The 27,092-nt window shown below is 42.6% G+C and overlaps 1 protein-coding gene across 4 annotated transcripts in view; it reads right to left on the bottom strand.

Moving 5' to 3' along the window:
• Window positions 1-27,092, bottom strand: part of scai (suppressor of cancer cell invasion) — a 226,242-nt gene that overhangs the window by 57,866 nt on the left and 141,284 nt on the right. For 3 of the 4 annotated variants that reach the window (XM_068012493.1, XM_068012492.1, XM_068012491.1), the window contains 8 exons: window positions 25,732-25,827; window positions 24,368-24,454; window positions 22,591-22,689; window positions 22,150-22,246; window positions 16,704-16,802; window positions 12,346-12,498; window positions 11,545-11,646; window positions 7,550-7,651 (listed from right to left, as the gene is read on the bottom strand). In XM_068012493.1, coding sequence (XP_067868594.1) covers window positions 7,550-7,651; window positions 11,545-11,646; window positions 12,346-12,498; window positions 16,704-16,802; window positions 22,150-22,246; window positions 22,591-22,689; window positions 24,368-24,454; window positions 25,732-25,827 — 835 coding nt within the window. The remainder of the gene's footprint in view (window positions 1-7,549; window positions 7,652-11,544; window positions 11,647-12,345; window positions 12,499-16,703; window positions 16,803-22,149; window positions 22,247-22,590; window positions 22,690-24,367; window positions 24,455-25,731; window positions 25,828-27,092) is intronic. The other variant, XM_068012494.1, reaches the window with a different exon arrangement.

Genomic DNA, 27,092 nt, shown 5'->3' with positions numbered 1-27,092 from the left:
TTAGTAGGATATGTTTCTCCTTGGCTCTATTGATCACCATTTTAAATGTTTCCAGCTGCTGTTCCATTTCTGTTTGTCAGAAAATATTTCCAGTTTACTTTACAGTGTTCTATTCTCATCCCCTTGGAATCATTTTCCCCCAAATTTATTACTTTGGTCTTTATCTTACTTAATATTTATCCTAAACCTTATTCTGCTGTGATGGCTATCGCCTAAATGTTCCTTTATGTTTACTTCTCTTCTGGTTCATCTCCCATTACTAGATCCAGCAGTGTTCCCTCTCTCATTGGCCTTTTTACATACTGGATAAGAAAAGTCCTACACCGCATTGTAAGAACTCCATTCCCGATACCCCTTTTGCTACCTCCTGACAGTTTAGAGTCATAGAGTCATAGAACAGGCCCTTCGGCCCATCGGGTCTGTGTCGACCATCAAGCACCTACCTATTCTAATCCCATTTTCCAGCACGTGGTCCATAGCCTTCTATGCTATGGCGTTTCAAGTGCTCATCTAAATACTTCTTAAATGTTGTGAGGGTTCCTGCCTCTACCACCTCTTCAGGTAGTGTGTTCCAGATTCCAACCACCCTCTGGGTGAAAACCTTTTTCCTCAAATCCCCTCTCAACCTCCTGCCCCTTACCTTAAATCTATGCCCCCTGGTTATTGATTCCTCAGCTAAGGGAAAATGTTTCTTCCTATCTATCTTATTAATGCCACTCATAATTCTGTGCAGCTCAATCAGGTCCCCCCTCAGCTTTCTCTGCTCTAAGGAAAACAACCCCAGCCTATCCAGTCTCTCTTCATAACTGAAATGCTTCAGCCCAGGCAACATCCTGGTGAATCTCCTCTGCACCTTCTCCAGTGCAATCACATCCTTCCTATATTGCGGTGTCCAGAACTGTACACAGTACTCCAGTTGTGGCCTAACTAGCGTTTTGTACAGCTCCATCATAACCTCCCTGCTCTTATATTCTATGCCTCAGCTAATAAAGGCAAGTATCCTATATGCCTTCCTAACCACCTTATCTACCTGTGCTGCTGCCTTCAGTGATCTATGGACAAGTACACCAAGGTCCCCCTGACCTTCTGTACTTCCTAGAGTCCTACCATCCATTGTATAATTCCTTGCCTTGTTAGTCCTCCCAAAATGCATCACCTCACACTTCTCAGGATTGAATTCCATTTGTCACTGCTCCGCCCATCTATATCATCCTGTGATCTAAGGCTTTCCTCCTCACTATTTATGACACCACCAATTTTCGTGTCATCTGCGAACTTACTGATCATACCTCCTATATTCACATCTAAATCATTAATGTACACTACAAATAGCAAAGATCCCAGCACCGATCCCTGCGGTACACCACTGGTCACAGGCTTCCACTCGCAAGAACAACCCTCAACCTCTGCCTCCTGCCACTCAGCCAATTTTGGATCCAATTTGCCAAATTACCCTGGATCCCATGGGCTCTTACCTTCTTGAGCAATCTCTCATGCGTGACCTTATCAAAAGCCTTACTGTATTCTATGTAGACTGCATCAACTACCTTACCCTCATTTACACATTAGTCACATCCTCAAAAAATTCAAATCAAGTTTGTTAGACAGGATCTCCCCGACAAAGCCACGCTGACTATCCCTGATTAATCCCAGCTTCTCCCTTCTTTGGCCTCCTTGTCTCGAGAGGCAATGGGTAAGCGCCGAAAGGTGGTCAGTGGATGTCTTTAAAGCGGAGACATGGACGGCCGGTGGGTCTGATACCAGTGACGAGCTCGCTGTACAATGCGTCCTTGGGGATCCTGCCATCTTCCATGTGGCTCACACGGCCAAGCCATCTCAAGTGCCGCTGGCTCAGTAGGGTGTATATGCTGGGGATGTTGGCCGCCTTGAGCACTTCTGCGTTGGAGATACGGTCCTGCCACCTGATGCCAAGGATTCTTCAGAGGCAGCGAAGATGGAATGAGTTGAGACGTCGCTCTTGGCCGACATATGTTGTCCAGGCCTCGCTGCTGTACAGCAAGGTATGGAGGACACAGGCTTGAAACACACTAACTTTTGTGTTCCGTGTCAGTGCGCCATTTTCCCACACCCTCTTGGCCAGTCTGGACATAGGAGCGAACGCCTTTCCTATGCGCTTGTTGATTTCTGCATTGAGAGACGGGTTACTGGTGATAGTTGAGCCTAGGTAGGTGAACTCATGAACCACTTCCAAAGCATGGTCCCCGATATGGATGGATGGAGCATTTCTGAAGTCCTGTCCTATGATGTTCGTTTTCTTGAGGCTGACGGTTAGGCCAAATACGTTGCAGGCAGCCACGAATCCTGTCATGAGTCTCTGCAGACACTTTTCTGTGTGGGATGTTAATGCAGCATCATCAGCAAAGAGGAGTTCCCTGATGAAGACTTTCCATACTTTGGTATTCGCTCTAAGACGGGCAAGGTTGAACAACCTGCCATCTGATCTTGTGCGGAGGAAAATTCCTTCTTCAGAAGACTTGAACGCATGCGAGAGCAGCAGTGAGAAGATCCCAAACAGTGTAGGTGTGAGAGCACAGCCCTGTTTCACGCCACTCAGGATAGGAAAGGGGTCTGATGAGGCTGATGGGTCTATGCTGAATTGTGCCTTTCATATTGTCATGGAATGAGGTGATGATACTTAGTAGTTTTGGTGGACATCCGATCTTTGCTAGTAGTCTGAAGAGACCATGTCTGATGACGAGGTCAAAGGCTTTGGTGAGATCTATGAAAGCAACATAGAGGGGCATCTGTTGTTCGCAGTATCTCTCCTGTAGCTGGCGAAAAGAGAACAGCATGTCAATGGTGGATCTCTCTGCTCGAAAGCCGCACTGTGGCTCAGGATAGACACGCTCAGCCAGCTTCTGGAGTCTGTTTAAAACGACTTGAGCGAAGACTTTCCCCACTATGCTGAGCAGGGAGATTCCACGATAGTTGTTGCAGTCACCGCGGTCACCCTTGTTCTTATGGAAGGCGATGATATTGGCATCGCGCATGTCCTGTGGTACTGCTCCCTCATCCCAGCACAGGCAAAGCAGTTCATGTAGTGCTGAGAGTATAGCAGGCTTGGCACTCTTGATTATTTCAGGGGTAATGCCATCCCTTCCAGGGGCTTTTCCACTGGCTCGAGAATCAAAGGCATCACTGAGTTCCGATTTTGTTGGCTGTTCGTCCAGCTCATCCATGACTGGCAGAGACTGGGCTGCAATGAGGACGGTATCAGTGACAACATTTTCCCTGGAGTGCAGTTCTAGGTAGTGCTCCATCCAGCGGTCCATTTGCTTGCATTTCCCCTGATTTAGACTTGAGGGGGGTGATCTTCTTGATGGTTGGCCCAAAAGCTCTCTTAATGCCATCATACACTCCTCTGATGTTTCCGATGTCAGAGGTCAGCTCAATACAACTGCATAGGTGTTGCCAGTAGTCATTTGCACAGCGCCTGGCTGTTCTTTGTGCAGTGCTTCTGGCTACTTTAAGTGCTAGGGATGTTAACTCGCTGGGGGCTTACTTGTCATTCAACAGTGCAGTGCACTTAGCGGCTATGACAGGTTCCAGCTCTTGATTATGAGATTGAAACCAGTCTGCATTCTGCTTCTCATGTTTGCCAAAGGTGGTCATTGCTGAGTCATAGATGGCGTCTCTGATGCGGGCCCACTTCGTCTCTTGATCCCCTGCAGGAGTGTTTTGAAGGGCTTTTTCAAGTGAGTTTAGAAACTTATCTAACAGCTGCGGATAAGAAATTCTGTTAGTGTTGATGTGCGGGTGGCTCTTCTGCTTGGAGTGATGTAGCTTCTTTGGTATGAGTCTAACTTTGCTGCACGCCAGGGAGTGGTCGGTGTCACAGTCCGCACTGTGGAAGCTGCGTGCGATTTGGACACTGTTTATAGAGACTCGCCTTGTGACGATGAGGTCCATCTGGTGCTGACGACGTGATCTTGGGTGTCTCCATGAAACCTGGTGACAGGGTTTGTTATGAAAGAACGAGTTGGTGATGCAGAGGTTGTGATAGGTATACAACAACAGCAGTCTCTGTCCATTCCCATTCATCCTTCCAATGCCATAGCGCCCGAGGCAGGAGGGCCATGAGTCATGGTTGGCCCCAACCCTGGCATTAAAGTCCCCCAGCAGGAACAAATGTTCGGTATTAGGAATGCGACTAATGATATTATGGAGTTCCTCGTAGAACTGGTCTTTAACTTCAGGTGGGGAGCAGAGTGTTGGAGCATAGATGCTGAGTAGGTGTACTGGGCCAGAGGCGGTGAGCAGTCGGATGGACAGTATGCGTTCCGAGCCATTTGAAGATGGCTCTGTCATGCTGAGCAAAGAGTTTCTGATGGCGAAGCCCATTCCATGCTGTCTTGGTTCTTCAGGATCCCTACCCTGCCAGTAGAAGGTGTAGTCTTGCTCTCTTAGAGATCCGCTCGCAGGGAGGCGTGTCTCCCTGCCTCTCCAAGTGGAGATTAATCCTGTCCCTCATAATTTTTTCCAATAGTTTCCCTACCACTGATGTTAGACTCAAATTATTTATTTATTTGGATCTCGTTAGAACCATAATCACGGGAGATTTTATGTCCTCCATTCAGGTAGTAGTAGTGTGAGATCCAGTTGATGTCCCTCACCATCTCCCAACAAGGTAACTTTCAAAAAAAAAAGTTAAGAAGCAGATGGCACATGCACAATTTATCAACATTTTAACAAATCAAAATGATCAAGTAAGGTATTGTTTAAAAGTTATCCAAGTTTAACTACTTTAACAGTTATATTTCATACTTAACAATCTATTTTAGTTATGGCAAAAAAATTAAATATGTTCAAATTACAATCTAATTTTGATAAGGGGATAACATTTACTGATGAGTAAACGTTTTTATCATATAATAACTTCAGATCCTTCTCAGTTACCAGGTTACAAAAAAAAAGCATTTGAAACCTTCAGTTAATGATAATCAAATTTCTTGAACTGGGAACAATTTGTAATAGCATGAAAGATAACTTCTTAACTGAAACAAGAACTCTTAACTAAAAGCTTTTACATTAATTTTAAAATCACACTTTGTATTTCAGTTTATTTAGTGACTTACCATTCACTACTTCTATTTGTTATTTGGCATTTGTTACACTCATTTGACCTCACTTTCAGTACTAATATTGTGCATACAGGCAAGTCAGAATTAAAACTTTGCATGTACTAACATAAGAGATAGAAGCAGGAGTAGGACAGATGGCCCTCGAGTCGATGCCACTACTCAATAAGATCCTGGCTGAACTACCAGAACAGTTCCACCTTCCTGCCCTATCCCCATGTCCCTAGATTCCGTTAGTGTGGAAAAAGTCCATCAATCTCAGCCTTGAACATAACAACTGAGCGTCCACAGATCTCCTGGGGTAGAAAATTCCAAAGCTTCACAACCTTCTGAGAGAGGAAATTTCTCCTCACCTCGGTCCTAAATGATTGCCCCTTATCCTGAGACCATGACACCTAGTTGTAGACTCTCCAGCCATAGGGAACAACCTCTCAGCATCCACTCTGTCAAGCCCTCTAAGAATTTTATATGTTTCAATGAGATCATCTCTAATTCTTCCGAACTCGAGAATATGGGCCCATTCCACTCAATCTCCCCTCACAGGACAGCCCGCACATCCCAGGAATCAATCAAATGAGCCTTTGTTGCACCCCTTTTAAGGCAAGGATATCCTTCCTTAGGTAACACCGAAGTCGTATACAGTACTCCAGGTCTCATCAAAGTCTTATATAACAGCACCAAGACTTCCTTACTCTTGTCCTCCAACTCCCTTGCAATAAATGCTAATGATATCATTTTACCTTCCTGGTTACCTGTGCTGTACCCAAATCCCTCTGCTTACCAACATTTACTGGTGTTCAAAAAATATTGTGCTTTTTCATTCTTAATAACAAAGTGGGTAATTTCACACTTCCCACATTATACTCCATTTGCCACCTTCTTGCCCAATCACTTAACTGCTATATATTATGTATATATATATATATATATATATCCCTTTGCAGCCTCCTCACAGCTTATTTTGTCACCTAGCTTTCTATCAGTAAACTTGGATATGTTATTCAAGTCATTGATATAGACTGTAAATAGCTGAAGTTTAAGCACTGACTCTTGCTGTACTCTATTAGTTACACCCTGCCATCCAAAAATAATCTGTCTATTCCTACACTCTGTTTTCAGTCCTTTAACCAATCCTTAATATATGTTAATACATTACCCCCAATCCCAGAGCCCTAATCTTCTGTAACAAGGTATGGCACCTTATCGAATGCCTTCTAAAAATCCAAAGATACTACATCTGCTGGTTTCCCTTTATCTACTGTCCCAGTTACACCCTCAAAAAGCTAACAGATTTGCCAAATGATTTCCCTTTCTTAAAACCGTGCTGATCCACCGAATCATATGGTGACTTTCCAAGTGCCTGGTTAGTACACCCATAATAGATTTTAGCATTTCCCTACTACTGATGTGATGCTAACAGGCCCATGGTTCCATGTTCTCTCTCTCCCTCCTTTCTTGAACAGTGGAGTTACATTGGTTACATTCTAAACCAGGGGGACTGCTCTAGAAGTTAAGGAATTCTGGAAGATCAAAAACAATGCACTCAGCAGCCAACTCTTAAAACCCTAAGGTGTAGGCATCAGGTCCAGGGGATTTGTCTGCTTTTAGTCTCATTAATTTCTCCAGTACTTCTAGTTTACTAACATTAGTTACTTAATTCCTCACTCTTAATAGACCCTTGGTTCCTACGTTTTCCAATATGTTCTTTGTATCTTCTACTGTGAAAAGAGACACAAAATATTAGTCTCTGCCATTTCCTCATTCATTGTTATAATTTATCCTGCCTCTGCCTCCAAAGCATCCATTTACTTTCAATAACGTCTCCTTTTTAGCATACTTGTAAAACCTCTTGCAATTTGTTTTTTTTTGCCAATTTACTCATTCTATTTTCTCCCTCCATCAAATTCTTGGTCATTTTTTGCTGATTTTTAAAAAATCCTCCAAACCTCAGGCTTACTACTTTTTTGGCAACATTGTACGCCTCTTTTAATTCAATATTATCTTTAATTTTTCTAGTTAACCATGGCTGTATCACTTTTCTAGCAGAGTCTTTATTCCTAAAGGAATGTATATTCTTTGAGAATTATGGCTTATTCTTGAAATGTTTTTTATCTACAGTACATATTTTAATCTAATTTCCAAATCTACTCTCCAAGCACAACTCCGTAATTGGCCTAATTTTCTCGTTTCGGACTTAACCACATCACACTCAAACTCATTGTGAATTCCATTCTCAAACTCTGAGAAATTCTATCACTCTGATCACTCTTCCCCAGAGAATCCTTGATTATAAAATTACTGATTTAGTACTGAGCAATGAGATAGGCTTAATCTAAAATAACCTGTTCCTTAGTTGGTTCCTTGACATATTGTTCTAGAAAACTGTCTCAGACACATTCCATGAACCTCCTCTCCAACTGCATATCAACCATATCAGAACATTAGCAAACCTTAAAAGATGCAGAAAGGAATGTGTACAGTTGACTGAATGTTGGCTTGTACAGCAAATATTTGTGTGGATTTTCTCGTTTTGATGGTTTTTCTGTTGACTCCTGTATAGAAAAAAAGACAAATAGTACAAACCATATGCCTTCATTTTTATTGAGTTACTTGTTCTCTTTTGCAAATCTGGTGTTTTCACATTAGGCTATACACCATTCCGGATTCAGAACAATCTGCCTTCAGGTCTTTGTCAAAACTGTTAATAACTAACCTCAATAAAGAAACACTTCTATCTAGTAAAACTTAAAACTAGATTCTTTTGCATGGCAATTCAAAAAAGCAAAACATATTTTTCTTAAACTAGAACAACTTAGATTTCTTTAGCTGACAGGATTGATAAATGGCACAGTGCAATATCATGGCTCATGTGACTCAAGGGCATTTGCCCTGAGATGAAGCAACATAGTAATTTTTAGATTTACTGAGGAAGCCTCACCCAATGAAACTAAACAAGTACACCATTTGAAGCAGCCAGATTTAAATAACTTCTTGTAAATCTTGCTGTATCTCAATTTGTGCTAGTTTGAGGCTTTTTCAACTATTTTCCCTGTACACTTCCACAGCCATATGTTGCACTCTGGTAACTCAATGAAGCAGTCTTTGTTCATGCACAACCTTTGCTAGCGTTGCTATTCTACTGTGGAAGACAGCACTGCCAAGGTCGATCCTGTCCTGATCTGGGACTCTCACACTTCCAGCAGGTATCTCCAGAAGTCTGGAGCAGAAATCCTGAATTACTTCCTCCTCCCTATTCCAGGAAAACGGCACACAATTGTAATCCTTAGCAAATACCTCAACAATAGGGATCAAACCTGGGATCCTTTTGATCGCTATGGCTCAAAGATGGTTATTACTTCTGAATTATTTAGGGAACTTTGGACTAAAGTTTGTCTGAGCAGTTGGCCAGAAGTAGGAAATTGCACAATTAAAGTTTTCTACATTTTTAAATATGTTATAGAAAAGGGCAGGAGTAAAAGTAGATCTATCCCATCCATAAAGATTCGTCCCGTTAATCAATAGCAAGTGAGATTAATAGCATCAGTAGAGAAACCCAGTGTTCCTTTACACTCTTTCAGATTGACTGACCTGTGCGCTCCCATTAGGGGCTGGATTTTATGGGCTCTCGACATGGGATTGAAGGTGGGGGAGGGGGGGTCCATAGAATCATGACAAGATAGTGGGGTGGAGGGCCCGTCGCTAAGCAATTTTGCCGGGGGCAGGATCGGCCACTTAAGGGCCTCTTCCCACTCGCCACCACTGGGATCTAACCACGCAGGGAGGGCGCCTTGTAAAACGAGGCGCCCTCCCCGTGGGCAATCTGTAGCCCACGGAGGACCCCTGCCGACAAACAAACTCCACCTCCATGGACACCCCATCCCCCCTTCCCACCTACCCACCCCTCACCGGGGCCTTCCAGACTGGTCCCGGTGCCAAACTCATCTACCTGAGGTCCAGAGTTCCAATGTTGGTCCTGGGTCCAAGGCCTCTGCAGTACCGGCAGTGGCCACCACTAGCGGTGGTGCTGCAGATACTGCTGAGCTGCCGGCCCTACAATAGTCTCTAAATAAAATAAAAATAAATAAAGTGACGGAGGCACGTAAAGGCCGAGGCAGTGCTCTCCCCACCACCCACACCACCCCCCCCCCACCTTGTCAGCCCAAAGCCAGAAGCCCCGCCTCCTCCACAAAATCTAGCTCTAGGTGTAGAGAAAAGCAGCAAATTGCAAAAAAGTTGTCTGTTCCAATGCACCAACAATAACTTTTATACCACAGAATTTTCTAGTTGGGAAGTGTTAACTCGAATCTCTGACAAGACATCTTCAAACGGTAGATGGTCTGAGCATTTCTTGGAGAAGGACCTGACTTCCTGCTCCTTACATTCCTTGCTGGCAAAATAACTTTAAAAAATCCCAATCACTAATAGGCTGACTAATTCAAACAGAAAAGAAAATTATGGCTCTCATCTCTTCAACAAAACAAAGGTTTATTAATTTCTATGAGCAGTTTTGAGATTATCTGCTATATTTTGTATAGAACACAAAACCACAATTGAAAAATCTAAAATAAAGAGTACTGAGAAAAAGAACCCCAGTTATTTCAAATAAAAGCAAAAAAATTGCAGGTGCCAGCGGTCTAAAACAAAAACATAAAATACTGGAAAAAAAGCAGGTCAGTCAACATCTGCGAAGGGGAACAAAAAAAGTTAAAGCTTTGGGTACAGATCTTTCTTCCATTTTGAAGGGCCTGCACTCAAAGCACTAACTTGTCAGATGTCTCCACAGGTCCTGACTGGCCTGCTACATCTCCAGTATTTTCTGTTTTCTTCCTAGTGCAATGTTGTCCAATACGCTCATCATGCGCCATATGTGGCGAATTGATGCTGTTCATTTTTAGAGCCACACAATACTGAGTTGTGTTAAAGTAGCAGGGGTGGGCGTTAAGTATGGGTGTCACTCACTAGACCACTATTTGTCGTCTGTCCCAAAATAAGTAAGGAAGAATTAACCACGTTGCTGTTAGGCAGGAGTTGATATATTGATCAGACTGTGACTATGTTTATCAGGATAAAGTTCAGTTGTCAGGTTTCTAGTGATCTGGAAGCTAAAGGGCAACTTGCTGAATGAAATGAAAAATAGTCTGCCATTTTTTACTTGTCGGTTCCTGTTTTCTCTGGATGCCTCTAAATGATGATACATTTAGATCTGCAGGACCGTTCTGTGAAACGCTGTGAAAGCAGGGCTGGCCTTTGGAAAGACAGTGGTCTGATTGCTCTTGAAATTTTCCTGGGGAAATCTAGAGACACATGGGGTGCTAACTGAAAGACTTGGTTTTGTTTAGCTGGCAGTTGGCAGTTTTTGCAAAACAGGTGAGGTGTGCGAGTGATATACAGCGCCGCAAGGCTGCCAATCTGCATTGAAATGTGCAATTTTGACAGGTTGGAGCGGTGCAGCAACATCCAGATGTGTTCAGCCTTCATCTTAATAGAGCTGTTCAAACGAGCAATTGAAAGGAATAGGGCACTATTGGCGCAAAAGGAGAGATTGCAGGAGGTTGGCCATGAGCCAAAAGGTCTATTAAATGTCCGAACTCCGTGTTCAGAAATGGCAAGCCACAGAGCATAAGCAAGGCAAGAGTCAGAGCGCAGAAGTCGCTATGTAGAGTTTTGTCTATTCTTTTCTCTCCCTGAGTTTAATACATCAATTCTGACAAAATAGTTTACTCTGGAAGAAATTTGTTTCTTTGAAATAAACTAGAGCACACGGTCAGGAACAGAACACTTAAGTTAACAGATTATCATTGCCCTTTGAGAGTGTATACAGCAGGCTTGCTTTGCTGAACAGTTGGATTGCAAAACCCTTTTGAAGCTGTTCTCCTTGCTTTGGCAGTGAGTGTCTTGATTGCTGACAGTTTAAAACTTCAAAACTATTTTCAAAAGTCTGCACATGCTTTATTAATATTGCATATATTTTGTATCATGTGGCAAATATGGTGACCCGATCGCCACAAGTTTAGCAAGCACTGAAATCCTATTGGACAATACTCACTTAGTTATTTCAAACCATTTTTCCTGACCCAGAGATAACTTGCTCTCTTTCCACAGAGAAGCCACAGCACCATACTCATGTTTTAATGACGGAGACCTATTTAGATTATTTCCTCACAGTGGGATACTTCAGCATTGCTCTTAAAAGGAACAGACCAAGCAGCAAAACATTATAACCATGTTCCATGTTAGAACATGCATAAGCAACACCAGGCAAAATCAACTAATGTTACAAAGGCTGTGAATCATGCTGATACAAAATGTCAAAAAAGACACAACTTGTTTGCACCAGTACCTTAGGAAAAGATGTTTCATCTGGTTCTGGTTTAAATTATAACACAAATTTGAATTTGTTTCCACAATCAAGAAATCATCTAAAAGTTCAGGAATTGTCACTCACCTGTGATCCAGTCTTGTTTAATTGTGAAGCCAAATTAATGGGTTCCCGTTCTAGAGCCTGCAGCATTCTGAACATATCTATAGTCAATTCACTGAATTTAACCTAAGGTTTAAAAGAAAGAGAATCGTGAATCTACAAAACCACAAAAACTGAGACCGCCAGAATACAGGCACACATGTCTAATGATAGAGAAAATCTCTCAACTTTTAAACAAGAGCATATTGTTCAATTTTTACTGCAGATGCTGGAAATCTGAAAGAAAAACAGAAACTGCTGGAAATACTCTGCAGGTCTGGCAGCATCTGTGCAGAGAAAAACAGTGTTAATGTACACACAGATAGACACGCGCACACACAGACACGCACACCTATTTTCTTTGCTGGGTACACCCCAATTAGATCCCTAATGCTACTTTTAGTTGAAAGTTTCTTCATTCAGTTGGAAGGTTGTGATAATCTAATCCACTGACATTTCCTGATTAGTGAACAGGAAGTGCACTTCTGCAGAGCAAGGTTGGTTCTGCAGGGAGTTCCCTCTTTATCCCCCACCCCAAATGGTGGAGAAAACATGCAAAGGAGATTGCTCTATTACCATGTGCCACACTGTGCTCCATACAATTAAAATAGGGAAACATTCTGAGCAAGAATCAAGGCTGAGATTTGAGTTATTGATAAAATGAACCTCAGGGTAGTGTCCAATGCTTAAACATACACTACCATGATGTTGTGTAAAATGTAAAAATGGAAAAAAGTGCAAGATAATGTGTTAATTTTAGCAGTAGAAAGATAGAAAATGACATACCTGACTGCTGCAGTTTCCAATGATTAGTGCATCTGCTAATGCCAGCTGGCCAGCTACCATCCCTTGTTCCAGTGGTGGGACTACTCCCTCTGCTAGGCGATTTGAGGTTACCACAATGCTGTTGTCATCATTTAACACAATTATAGGATCTGCCTATAAACAGTAGGTCAAACAACATTTGAAACTGATTAAGGTACCACAAAGATTAAACCAGACAGGCAAATTACCTCTGCATTCCATCAATTTAGACTAGTTAACATGACTCTCCAGGGAAACGAACCAAAATTATCCCTTTTCAAGGCTTAACCTTTAAAAATTACTTCTCAGTTAATGAAATACAAGACAGCCAATAGCTTTACAAGATAATCAAGCAATTCAATGAAAGTAATTAGTCAAAATATAAACCAACAAAGTGGCCGCCAGTGTAAAAGTTATACCCAGGGCAAAAGGCCATCTGTACATGTCCATCAATATCCACCACATTTGTAGGTCACAAAACACACAAGATGATGTAATACAAAAATAAAGGATGGAAAAACCCCCCAAAAAAACAAGGTAAAATGTATGTTGAGGCCTGTCTGAGTTTAATAAATGTTATTCTTAAGCCCTTTCATGGCTCAGTTGGAAAATACAATGTCTGACTTGGGACTAAACCATACAGATGAAAAAAAAACAGGTTTAACTTCAGGGCTGTGCTGATTTAGTTGATCATACTGCTGCCCCAGCTAAGAGTGCGAAATTTGGAATGAGGAATTCTGGGTGAGAGAGAAAGTGGGGGGTGGGAGGGTGTGGAAAGAGAGCATTGGAGGATGGGGGAGAAAGGTGTTCTCACTCCCCCCTCCCCGGGATACTTTACAGCACACTTTACTGGAAAGCTAGGCATGTGAAGACAAGATTGTTTCTAAAGGCTTTCCCCAACACCAAGTCTAACCTTGGTGGTTGGGAAGCTTTTAGAAACGATCTGGGACAAAATTAACAGTTACTTGAACAAGTGTGGATTAATTTAGGAAAGTCAGCATAGTTGTTACAGGCGAATCGTGTTTAACTAAAGCGACTGAGCTTTTCGATGTGGTAATAGAGTTAATGAGGATAATGTAGTTAATGGACTTCAAAAAGGCGGTTGATAAAGTGCCACATAATAGGCTTGCCAGCAAAGTTAGAACCCATAGAATAAAGGGGAAAGTGCAGCATGGCATTTGTGATTTTGACCTGTCAGGATTTTTTTTTTTTTAATTCATTTATGGGAGGTGGGCATCGTTGGCTAGGCCAGCATTTATTTCCCATCCCTAATTGCCCTTGAGAAGGTGGTGGCGAGCTGCCTTCTTGAACCACTGCAGTCCATGTCAGGTAGGTACACCCACAGTGCTGTTAGGAAGGGAGTTCCAGGATTTTGACCCAGTGACAGTGAAGGAACGGTGATATAGCTCCAAGTCAGGATGGTGTGTGGCTTGGAGGGAAACTTGTAGGTGGTGGTGTTCCCATGCAATTGCTGCCCTTGTCCTTCTAGGTGGTAGAGGTCGCAGGTTCGGAAGGTGCTGTCGAAGGAGCCTTGGTGCATTGCTGCAGTGCATCTTGTAGATGGTACACACTGCTGCCACTGTGCATCGATGGTGGAGGGAGTGAAAGTTTGTAGATGGTGTGCCAATCAAGCGGGCTGCTTTGTCCTGGATGCTGTTGAGCTTCTGGAGTGTTGTTGGAGCTGCACCCATCCGGGAAAGTGGAGAGTATTCCATCACACACCTGACTTGTGCCTTGTAGATGGTTGTCAGGCTTTGGGGAGTCAGGAGGTGAGTTATATGCCGCAGGATTCCTAGCCTCTGACCTGCTCTTGTAGCCACGGTATTTATATGGCTACTCCAGTTCAGTTTCTGGTCAGTGGTAAAGGTCAGGAGCATGGAGAAGATCCCAAACACAGAGGCCCAAATGTATTGGCACCAATCAAACAGAGGTGGCTTCGGTGGATCGGACACACCCGCAGGATGGAAGACGGTTGCATACCCAAGGATCTTTTGTATGGTGAGGTAGCCGGGGCCAGACGACCAGTGTGGTACCCAAAGCTCCACCTTAAGGATAGTTGCAAGTGTGACATGAAGGGCTTAAATGTCGACCATCACACCTGTGTGTCACAAGCTGGCGCAAGAGGGAAATGCGACACATCCTGTGGGTTGGGGTGCACTACCACAACGACCGGTGGCTACATGCTTGGCAACAGGAGCCAATGCCGAAAACAACAACTCACAGCATCACTTGGCAGCTTCATGTGCAGCACTTGTGGCAGAACCTGCATCTCAAGGATTGGCCTTCACAGCCATCAGTATTGCGAAGGTCAAGCAAGTCAAGAATAAAAGACCCCAACTTCACTGGATTTAGAAATAATTCCACTACTTATAAAAGGAATATGCTACTATTTCTGCTATTCTCCAATTTTTATTAGGACTGAATTTAAGTTATGCAGCAAGGGACTTCTTACTAAAAAAAAAAACCTACCAGTTGGACAAATGAACACATGGTGCACATTTGACAAGAGTAGCAATATTTTTTAAATGCTACACTCAAGCTGATAGAAAGCATGTACAGCAATAGAGTGTTGTATAAGTAGTAGATTGGTAGAACAGATTACAGAAATACTGTACTGAACAGTGCAAGAACCAAAATGGGAATACTGGACAATGAAGGTTATTCTACCACTTGCAAATTATTTCACCATAAAATATTCAAGATTACTATAAAATGATTACTTCTCGATTCTAACTGCATTATTTCCTTTGTAACAAGGTCGATAAGACAAACTGGGTAAAATATTAAGATGGCTCCTTGTCCCATTGGAATCTTTTATCTTTGTACTTTAGGTATGCAGTAGTGAATAGATTCATTACTGTCTGACATCACACACTTCAGGGAACAGATAAAGCAGCTCTAGAATCATAGAATGTTTCAGGCACAGAAAGAGGCCACTTGACCCATCGTGTCTGTGACAGCCGAAAAACGATTCGCCTATTCTAATCCCACCTTCTAGCATTTGGTCCGTAGCCCTGCAGGTTACGGCACTTGAGGTGCATATCCAGACTCCTTTTAAATGAATTGAGGGTTTCTGCCTCAACTACCTTTTCAGGCAGTGAGTTCCAGACCCCCACCGTCCTCTGGGTGAAAACGGGTTTCCTCATCTCCCCTCTAATTTATCTACCACTTTAAATCTATGCTCCCTCGTCACTGACATCTCTGCTTCAGTGAATCAACCCTTCACCTCCACTCTATCCAGGCCCTTCAAAATTTTGTACATTTCAATCAGATCTTCCCTCAGCCTTCTCTGTTCCAAGGAGAACAACCCCAGCCTATCCAATCTTTCCTCATAGTTTAATTTTTCCAGTCCTGGCAACATCCTCGTAAATCTCCTCTGTACCCTCTCCACTGCAATTACATCCTTTCTGTAATGAGGTGACCAGAACTGCACACAGCACTCAGGTTGTGGCCTAACCAATCTAAAGTTCTAATCTAAACTATTTTTGGTATATAACCAATTTCTAGTCAATTACCTTCACGTTTCTTCAAAACTTAATGGATTTGGAATGAACTTGTACAGTAGTAACTTTCTATATATAATTCTAACCATGAAAATTAATATGTCAGTATAATGATGCAAAATTTTTGCACACTCTTATTTCACATGCACGATTTGGTCTCCGCCTATCTTTTTCTTCTCGGCCCCCTTGTCTCGAGAGACAATGGGTAAGCGCCTGGAGGTGCTCAGTGGATTGTGAAGCCGCGCCTGGAGTGGGTAAAAAGGCCAATTCTAGAGTGAGAGACTCTTCCACAGCTACAGATAAAATTGATTGTCGGGGCTGTTACACAGTTCGCTCTCCCCTTGCGCTTCTGTCTTTTTTCCTGCCAACTGCTAAGTCTCTTCGACTCGCCACCTATCTTTGCTTAACTAACATACTTCCTTCATAAAACAAATCAAGAACAATTGGCAATATAACTTGATAGTCAGCCAAGTGGGTTTCTATTATTGGAGCAGTTCAGTCTATTTCTTTCCTCTTTGCCCTTTAAATTGGCAACCGCCTAAGAACTGATAAAATTCTATGTAATTTCAACAGGCAAGTTTTATCAATACTCTTCCACAAGGGTCATATCAAACATTATTAACTGACTAAACCTATTAGCAAACAGCATCAGCTGCAATAAATTTGTCATCAATGCACAACCAGCAGTATTAACAGAAAAAAGTTAATTCGTAAAGTTAGCCAAATAACTAGTATAATACTCAAGTAATTTTAAACACATAGAAATGACATAGCAATTGAATAACAATTTGATGTTCTGATTACTTCCCAATAACTTCAGATTACTATAAAACAGACCTCAACAAATGCTGCCACCTCTTGTAGCACAAGATTCCATTCTAGCTGGTCTTCAGTATTGAAACGATGTGTATAATCTTCAATTTCATCTGACAGTTCCTGTTAAAATTAGAGACTATTTTTAGTGCATAAAATGGAACTATAACTAGATCACTATTTTTAAAATTACATATGTAAACATTAACTGTGGATGCAGTACTGAAACCTGTGCCATGCTGCAGTTAAACTAAAACACATCAGAGTAATTTAAAACTGAAATACATCTTCTTCCATGGAGTCAAGTAAACTGATTGTGTTGCATTGAGCTGTATTAGATCCAGTAGTCCTCTGTGCTGAACTCTGGTCGGACAAAATTGGAGGCCTGTAACCCAGTGTTAGTTAAATGGGGAAAAATAAATAATCAGTCAAATACACTTGCTGGAAACCGCATGTCCAGAGACAAAATTCATTTCAGGTATGAAGTTCTTCACACTGAGCCGAGTCAATCAATGTGCACCAATGAAAAATTGCCACTTGGGCAGGATACCAGATGGTTACTAGTGTTGATGAACTCATATCTCACAGGTCAGTACCTTCAGGAGAGAAGGGAAGAAAATGGGGAATGGAGGGAAAATATTTGCAATATAACAAATTCTGACAGCTGTCACAATTAGCTTCATGCACTTTGTTCTTAAAATGCAGAAGGTAATAATTAATTACAATTGTGAAAAGTGCACAACTTGTAAAATGGAGAAGGATTAATTGGGAAAATATAATACAAACTGAAAGAATCAGATCAGTGGCAACACTGGCTCATATGGCTACTTTTTGTATGTGAGCCGACAACAACTATCTATCTACCAAGGGTTGAATTTCATTTTTTTTCTTTTTTCTTTGGCCTCCTTATCTCGAGAGACAATGGGTAAGTGCCTGGAGGTGGTCAGTGGTGTGTGGAGCAGCGCCTGGAGTGGCTATAAAGGCCAATTCTACAGTGACAGACTCTTCCACAGGTGCTGCAGAAAAATTTGTTTGTCGGGGCTGTTGCACAGTTGGCTCTCCCCTTGCGCTTTTGTCTTTTTTCCTGCCAACTGCTAAGTCTTTTGACTCGCCGCACTTTAGCCCCGCCTTTATGGCTGCCCGCCAGCTCTGGTGAACGCTGGCAACTGACTCCCACGACTTGTGATCAATGTCACAGGACTTCATGTCGCGTTTGCAGACATCTTAAAAGCGGAGACATGGACGGCCGGTGGGTCTGATACCAGTGGCAAGCTCGTTGTACAATGTGTCTTTGGGGATCCTGCCATCTTCCATGCGGCTCACATGGCCAAGCCATCTCAAGCGCCGCTGACTCAGTAGTGTGTATAAGCTGGGGATGTTGGCCGCCGCGAGGACTTCTGTGTTGGAGATACGGTCCTGCCACCTGATGCCAAGTATTCTCCGGAGGCAGCGAAGATGGAATGAATTGAGACGTCGCTCTTGGCTGACATACGTTGTCCAGGCCCCGCTGCCATACAGCAAGGTACTGAGGACATAGGCTTGATACACTCGGACTTTTATGTTCCGTGTCAGTGCGCCATTTTCCCACACTCTCTTGGCCAGTCTGGACATAGCAGTGGAAGCCTTACCCATGCGCTTGTTGATTTCTGCATCTAGAGACAGGTTACTGGTGATAGTTGAGCCTAGGTAGGTGAACTCTTGAACCACTTCCAGAGCGTGGTCGCCGATATTGATGGATGGAGCATTTCTGACATCCTGCCCCATGATGTTCGTTTTCTTGAGGCTGATGGTTAGGCCAAATTCATTGCAGGCAGCCGCAAACCTGTCGATGAGACTCTGCAGGCACTCTTCAGTGAGATGTTAAAGCAGCATAGTCAGCAAAGAGGAGTTCCCTGATGAGGACTTTCCGTACTTTGGACTTCGATCTTAGACGGGCAAGGTTGAACAACCTGCCCCCTGATCTTGTGTGGAGGAAAATTCCTTCTTCAGAAGACTTGAACGCATGTGAAAGCAGTAAGGAGAAGAAAATCCCAAAAAGTGTGGGTGCGAGAACACAGCCCTGTTTCACGCCACTCAGGATAGGAAAGAGGTCTGATGAGGTGCCGCCATGTTGAATTGTGCCTTTCATATTGTCATGGAATGAGGTGATGATACTTAGTAGCTTTGGTGGGCATCCAATCTTTTCTAGTAGTCTGAAGAGACCACGTCTGCTGACGAGGTCAAAGGCTTTGGTGAGATCAATAAAAGCAATGTAGAGGGGCACCTGTTGTTCGAGGCATTTCTCCTGTATCTGACGAAGGGAGAACAGCATGTCAACGGTCGATCTCTCTGCACGAAAGCCACACTGTACCTCAGGGTAGACGCGCTCGGCCAGCTTCTGGAGCCTGTTTAGAGCGACTCGAGATTCCACGGTAGTTGTTGCAGTCACTGCGGTCACCTTTGTTTTTATAGATGGTGATGATATTGGCATCGCGCATGTCCTGGGGTACTGCTCCCTCGTCCCAGCACAGGCATAGCAGTTCATGTAGTGCTGAGAGTATAGCAGGCTTGGCACTCTTGATTATTTCAGGGGTAATGCTGTCCTTCCCAGGGGCTTTTCCGCTGGCTAGAGAATCAATGGCATCACTGAGTTCCGATTTGGTTGGCTGTATGTCCAGCTCATCCATGACTGGTAGAGGCTGGGCTGCATTGAGGGCAGTCTCAGTGACAGCATTCTCCCTGGAGTACAGTTCTAGGTAGTGCTCAACCCAGCGGTCCATTTGTTTGCGTTGGTCAGTGATTATGTCCCCTGATTTAGATTTGAGGGGGGCGATCTTCTTAATGGTTGGCCCAAAAGCTCTCTTAATGCCATCATACATTCCTCTGATGTTTCCAGTATCTGAGGCCAGCTGAATATGACTGCATAGGTGTTGCCAGTAGTCATTTGCGCAGCGCCTGGCTGGTCTTTGTGCAGTGCCTTTGGCTGCTTTAAGTGCTACGGATGTTAACTCGCTGGGGGCTTTCTTGTAGTTCAACAGTGCAATGCGCTTAGCGGCTATGACAGGTTCCAGCTCTTCATTATGAGATTGAAACCAGTCTGCATTTCTCTTCGCACTTTTGCCGTAGGTGGTCAAAGCTGAGTCATAGATGGCGTCTCTGATGTGGGCCCACTTGGTCCCTGCATCCCCTGTGGGAGTGTTTTGAAGGGCTGTTACAAGTGAATTTAGAAATTTTTCTAACAGTTGTGGATGAGAAATTCAGCTTGTGTTGATGCGCGGGTAGCCCTTCTGCTTGGAATGATGCAACTTCTTTGGTCTGAGTCTAACCTTGCTGCACACCAGGGAGTGGTCGGTGTCGCAGTCCGCTGCGTGTGATTTGAACACTGTTTAAGGAGGCTTGCCTTGTGACGATGAGGTCTAGCTGGTGCCAACGATGCGACCTTGGGTGCCTCCATGAAATCTGGTGACAGGGTTTAGTGTGAAAGAACGAGTTGGTGATGCAGAGGTTATGATAGGTACACAACTCAAGCAGTCTCTGCCCGTTCTCATTCATCCTTCCAACGCCATAGCGCCCAAGGCAGAAGGGCCATGAGTCATGGTCGGCCCCAACCCTGGCGTTAAAGTCCCCCAGCAGGAACAGGTGTTCGGTGTTGGGGATGCTGCTAATGATGTTATGGAGTTCCTCGTAGAACTGGTCTTTAGCTTCAGGTGGGGAGCAGAGTGTTGGAGCATAGATGCTGAGTAGGTGTACTGGACCAGAGGTGGTGAGCAGTTGGATGGACAGTATGAGTTCCGAGCCATTTGAGGGAGGCTCTATCATGCTGAGCAAGGGGTTTCTGATGGCGAAGCCCACTCCATGCTGTCTTGGTTCTTCAGGATCCCTGCCCTGCCAGAAGGTGGTGTAGTCTTGGTCTGCTAGAAATCCACTCGCGGGGAGGCGTGTCTCCTGAAGTGCTGCAACGTCTACATTGAGTCTGAGCTCGTTGTTAATGATGGCGGTCTTCCGAGAATCGTTGATTTGTGTAAGGTCGTCCGACAAGCCAGGACACATAGTTCTGACATTCCAGCTTGCAAAGCGAAGGGCTGGTACCTTCTTTCCTTTTTTCATGTTGTTTGGTGCGGTGTTGCAGTCCACCTTTCAGGCAATGACCCTGAGCTCCAAGCACCCATTGAAGCAGGTGGACTGTGGCGGGACAGAACCTTATTGACCGGCGGCTGCCCGGTTTGAGGCGGGTAATTTCATTTATGCACATTCCATTAAGTAACAGAAGATAATGTCAAGACCCAAGCTCAAACGATTGAACAAAGATATTAAAAACATTTAAAAGACAGAAAGAAGGTTTCTGTTGAAATAGAGCATCTGAAAATTCGTTAGACATGTGTTGCAAATTAATCAAAGAACAAAATAAATTATTGGCAATTAGGAAATACTCTGATAAAATTATTGTATAGTTCTTAGAATAGCCACCACTATTCCTCAAGAAACGGCAGATGATGAAATTGGCAGAGAAAAAACATTATTTTCATTATTTTGACGTGCAATACAACTTCATTACTTACCTCAATTCATATTCTCTGTTTTGTTACTACGTCAGCTGGAATAACACATGCAATAGTAAACAGATCATTGTCACACTCTCCCTAGCAAACGGCATCAGACAGTAACATGCACTGTACTCAGCCCAACCACGTGTAAAATTGCATTTGTAGTGGTGTAAAAAACATGCTGTTCTGCTGGATTTTTTCCCCGTTTGACAAACATATTAGCATTTTTCTATCATGAACAATGCCAAATTCACAAACAGAAAGACTTTAAATATTAGATCTGCTTTAAAAGTCAACAACTACTACATGATTTTACAACAAAACACATCCCAAGGTGCTTACTGAAAATATGAGATGGAAAAGAGATGGCATTTTTAATTAAGTTACAGATGCATATGCTAAACCATGGAGGAAGAAAGTTAAGAGAGCCAACAGAAAGCTTAGTTAAAACAAGGTGGTGATTTTTGAGAAGTTTTCTAAAAAGTGCAGATGTACAAAGCTGGATGGGTGTTGTAGTGGGAAAGCCGGTCTGGAGGGTGGAATGTCTGTCACTGAGTGTTGGACACATTGAAGATTACAGAAAGTGGAGGATAGGAAGCATCAAGGAAGAAATTGGGGAAAACCCTCCTTATGTGGCAAAAGCATGGCTAAAGTTTTCAGAAGGTGTGGATTTGAGGTAGGGATGGTAGCAGGTCATGTTCCAGTAGTGGAAATAAGCAGTCTTGACGTGTTTGAAGCGCAGCTCTGGGTCAAGAAGGATGATAGGGTTTTGCACATTCTGTTTCAGCCTCCCTCAGGCAGGGGTGGGGTTGTGTGGAGAGATAGAGTCAGCAGCAAGGCAGTAGTTAAGAGAAGGAGCCAAACACAAATGCTACAAAACTGTAGATATATCTGTAGAATTTTCTAAAAAGTACCAAGAATATGAAATACAGTTAACAAAAACATACCTTAACTAGATCTCCGACAAGGTCCATCTTGTTAAGCAGCAGACAAACCACTATGTATCGTGCGTAATATCGTAGCTTTTTAACCACAAGCTCAGGCCTACAAAAATGAGCAAACCAAAAAGAGATTCAAAGCAAAGACCCATCATCCAACCAAGAAATAAGTGAAAAAAGATTACAAATTAAAAATTTAAACACAAACTGAAATTTCTGCATATAATTTAGACATATTTTCCTAATTTTGCTGCTTTAATTCAAGCGCATTTGTTAAAATATTCTAAATTCTTGCCCATAAAGGAAAATAAAAACATATCTTGCAAGGGTATTTAAGCATACAAGACTTTATATATAACAAGGGCTGTAACAGATTTATGCCTGCACCAGAATGTATTTGTAGTTATAAACACACCAAAGTTAGTTACAAAAGCATATAGATTAGCATACCTATCCTCCTTAGTGACCTGGGAGTAGTAGGCCCTTTGTCTTATTGCAGAGTAGAAGGAAAATGCTTCGTTCAGATAACTGGTCTCAGAAGTACGCAAGCTAAAGAATGGGGTGGTGGGGAAACAAAGAAAAGTAAGACAGCACGATATTGGAAAGGGTGGGGAGGGAATAGGTTAAAATGGTGCAAAAAAGAGAAATAAAAGCTACGAGAAACAAGCCTACTAGCCAACTTAATTTATTTTTTAAGTCAATGGTTTTCAAGCTTTTTCAAGCCAGGTACTCAAGCAATCACACCCAAGTACCATTCATTCTGCATAAAAGTCTCCGTTTCCTCCTCCAATTCTCTTTCTCCAGGTCTCTTCTCTCCCTTCCTGGTTTTTCCTATTTGCCTACATTTTTTCCCTCTTTCTCCTTCGTTTCTTTACTCATCTGTTCTTACCAGTCTCCTGCATGCTTACCTTTTTCCTGTATCTCACACAGGTTAAGTGGGGAACAGGTTGAGAGAGGAATTTGTCGGCATGAAGAGTGCGCATTCACTAGAAAGTTAATCAACCACTTCAAAAATGGCAAACAGCAGCCCTGAATATGGGTCTATATCACTGAGATGCACTGAATATGCAGGCTGGTCATAACTTAAGGTGCAGGTATACTGAGCATTACTCCTCGAGGCGGCCAACATCCCCAGCTTATACACACTACTGAGTCAGCGGCGCTTGAGATGGCTTGGCCATGTGAGCCGCATGGAAGATGGCAGGATCCCCAAAGACACATTGTACAGCGAGCTCGCCACTGGTATCAGACCCACTGGCCGTCCATGTCTCCGCTTTAAAGACGTCTGCAAACGCGACATGAAGTCCTGTGACATGCTCACAAGTCATGGGAGTCAGTTGCCAGCGTTCGCCAGAGCTGGCGGGCAGCCATAAAGGCGGGGCTAAAGTGTGGCAAGTCGAAGAGACTGAGCAGTTGGCAGGAAAAAAGACAAAAGCGCAAGGGGAGAGCCAACTGTGTAACAGCCCCGACAAACAAATTTTTCTGCAGCACCTGTGGAAGAGTCTGTCACTCTAGAATTGGCCTTTATAGCCACTCCAGGCGCTGTTCCACAAACCACTGACCCACCCCAGGCGCTTACCCATTGTCTCTCGAGACAAGGAGGCCAAAGAATAGAGAAGAATACTGAACATTACAAAGGTTTTTCCTGAATTCTTGAAAAACATTGTGGATATGCAAAATCTAGTTATTAAATTTCTCTTCACTCTAACTGCTGTCACTGCTAACTGTGGGGAGAAATTCCTGATCTCTCAAAGCTGCTGTAAACTCAGGAATTCTCACTCCACCGGCATCAGATGTCAGGAATGCTTGTTTTACAATTCATATTACATGTAGATAAACCAATTTATTCTGACATCACTGCATAACTCCATGGAGAGCCGGCATGGACTCAATGGGCCAAATGGCCTCCTTCTGTGCTGAAAATGACTATGACTTCTAGTCGCCATCTTTGTGCAGCAAAGTTTGATCCCCAAGCAAAGCAGCCAAAGCACATGGTAGGAGCCCAGGCAGAACTGCTCATTACAACTGAGCTGCAAGAAGTTTAAATGCATGGTAATTTTCCTCCACAAATGCAAGACTGTCTGAAATGCTGATTGGCTGCATAAAACTCAGTCAACTGGCATAAATCCAAGAACAAAAAGGACAAGGTGCTGTGTCAGTAAGAATAATTTTTCAAACTTGTCATGGTAATTAATTTGCTTATGAACATTTCAAAAATCAAGCTTACTAGTAATGGTAGTAGAGTTGTCCTATTTTTGAGGCAATTTCTCCAATCTGCCACCGCTTCAGGCCGTACCTATTGTCCAGTATTTGCCTAGGATGAAAGATGGACAAATGAAAGGAGCATGCATACTGCATGTACAGGCATGCATGATATGAACTAAACTTTCAAATTAAACTGTACAAATAACTTATAACTGATACTTGTATATTCAATGAAAACTAGATTTATGGTGCCAATAAAATGAAACACGCAATAATTTTAAAACTAATACTAAAAGTAGAGTGTGTTGCAATGCAGAGCGAAAGGTTACCAATTGCCAATGTGAGACTGTCACATCACAAAAACCCTCTATTTTTTCACCCAGTAGAATTAGGCCCTTACCCATCTCCTCCAGCAATTTATGGGGGGCACAATCTACAGAGAAATCAGCTTTATCCGACCACTTCAAAATAATCTCATGCACCTCAGTTTCATGAAGGTAAGCAAGATTACTTGGATTGTTGGATGAATACTTTCCTCTTTCTGCACTGGTATCATCAAACACTCTAAAGTCACGTCCAACTCAACACACTGTACTACAGAATTTACAACATAGAAACGGGCCATTCAGCCCAACTGGTTTATACTCCACACAAGCCTCATCCCACTCTACTTCAGCTAACCCTGTCAACGTGTCCTATTCTTTTCTCCCTCATGTGTTTATCGAGCTACCCCTTAAATACATCTATGGATGAACTACTCCTGGTGGTAGCAAGTTCTACATTCTAACCACCTCTGGGTAAAGAAGTCTAGTTAATATATACATATTCAGCAATGCTGTCACACCAAAATCGGAGGAGGACTGTATGACTGAAAGATTGTAAAGATGGTGAATAGTATTTTTTAAAAACCTTAAATTGTGTGAGCACCATCAATCTTGCTCCAATTAAATCATTTCAGCCGTCGATTAGAATAGAGTTATCAAACATGACCATACCTGCAGCCCACATGTTGGAACACTCTGCTCGCCACACACTATATGTCCTACACCCCAACTCCCCTCAATCCTTAATTGAATTACAAGCAGATTACATTTTAATTTTATGCAGTTATTTAAACTAACTCTGAAAAAGGGGATAACTCATTGTGTAGAATGATGCACACAATCCGAATTGTACATTGGTGGTCATGAAATTTCTGTGCCCAAATTATTGCAAGCAGACGATAATTTCATGTAGCCAAGTATTCTGTACTAGAGTCGATTCCTGAAACAAAAGGACGTCAGGTGACAGGATCATCGATCATTTATCCATTTCCTTTATTCTAGAGTAACTTGCTGAAAGTAAAATATTTCATCAAATAATCTGTAAAGCAAAATTTCTCCCAACCTGTGCTGCTGTTGGAACTTCCAGAGCTTAGTGTAAACATCAAAAGTACGTCCAAAATATGACTGCCACTGTTTCTGCCCATACTGAGGTAAATCCCTGTAGAAGAGAATAATCTATTTATTTTAAAACCATGAGTTAAATTTTAAAAAGCAAGCTAATGGGTCAAACCTAGAGGCAGAGGACAAGGGATGGAGGTTAGGTGGCAGAAAGAGAGCAAATAGAGATAAAACATAGACTACATATTCAGATTCTTAAACATATAATTCAATGTATATTGTTGATTCAATTATTTATCTGGAAACATTACTCAAAAAATCCACATTACCTACATCAGAATTCTTTCAGCCTCATCACAAATCAATTGCCAACAACTTCAATTTATATAATGCCTTTAATGTCATAAAACATCCAAAGGTGCTTCACAGGAGTGTTATCAAACCAACTTCAACACTGAGCCACAAGAGGAGAAGTTAGGGCAGATGACCAAAAGCAGTGCTGTTAGAGATGCAAGTAGGCAGTCTTGGTGATGGAGCAGATATGCAGTCAGAAGCGAAGGTACTAAGGTAATGAAGAAAAATAATTGAACTATTTGGTGGATTTTGATTCTTTCCTTGGTAAATCTGTAGCTAATTTGCTTCCCCTTCAGCTACATCTAGTACATCATTCTCTTAGCTCTTCTGATCACTTTCTTGTTTTGAATGAAATTAACAGTTTTCAGGTAGCTGAGGATAATTCCCAGATTCTCAACAGTTCATTTGTTTTATCTAACTCCACAACAAAAAAAATCCATTCACAAATCCAAAAGGGAAAGGAGTAACAGAATTTTTTCATATGAATACGACAGGAAGAGATTGGTTCATCTACCCTGTCCAAGCTGGATAAAAACAAAACTAAACCAAACGCAACCCTCATTGATTGACGATTTCACTGCAAGATATGCTGTGTGCAGGGAAATTATTCAATACAGCTGAACTTTACAGGAACCAAAATTAAGCATGTAGATGGCACGGTAGATAGTTTCATGATGATAGAAGTAAAGGGAATAGTGATTAGAGCATGTTTATGTAAAACTATGAAGTAATGAATAGAAATTATGTCCTCATAAAAAGGGGAAAGAAAACTGTGGTCTTTGTGTTTGCTATTACCTGGAAATGTTTTTTGAAAAGCATACTGCTGTTGACATCAAGGCAGCATTTGACCGAGTATGGCATCAAGGAGCCCTAGCAAAACTGAAGTCAATGGGAATCGGGGGAAAACTCTCCGCTGGTTGGAGTCATACCTAATGCAAAGGAAGATGGTTGTGGTTGTTGAAGGTCAATCATCTGAGCTCCAGGACATCACTGCAGGATTACCTCAGGGTA

Source organism: Heterodontus francisci, chromosome 32 (genome assembly GCF_036365525.1).
Source record: "Heterodontus francisci isolate sHetFra1 chromosome 32, sHetFra1.hap1, whole genome shotgun sequence".
In the NCBI taxonomy this organism is placed as follows: Eukaryota; Metazoa; Chordata; class Chondrichthyes; order Heterodontiformes; family Heterodontidae; genus Heterodontus; species Heterodontus francisci.
This window is presented reverse-complemented; position numbering and strand designations above follow the sequence as displayed.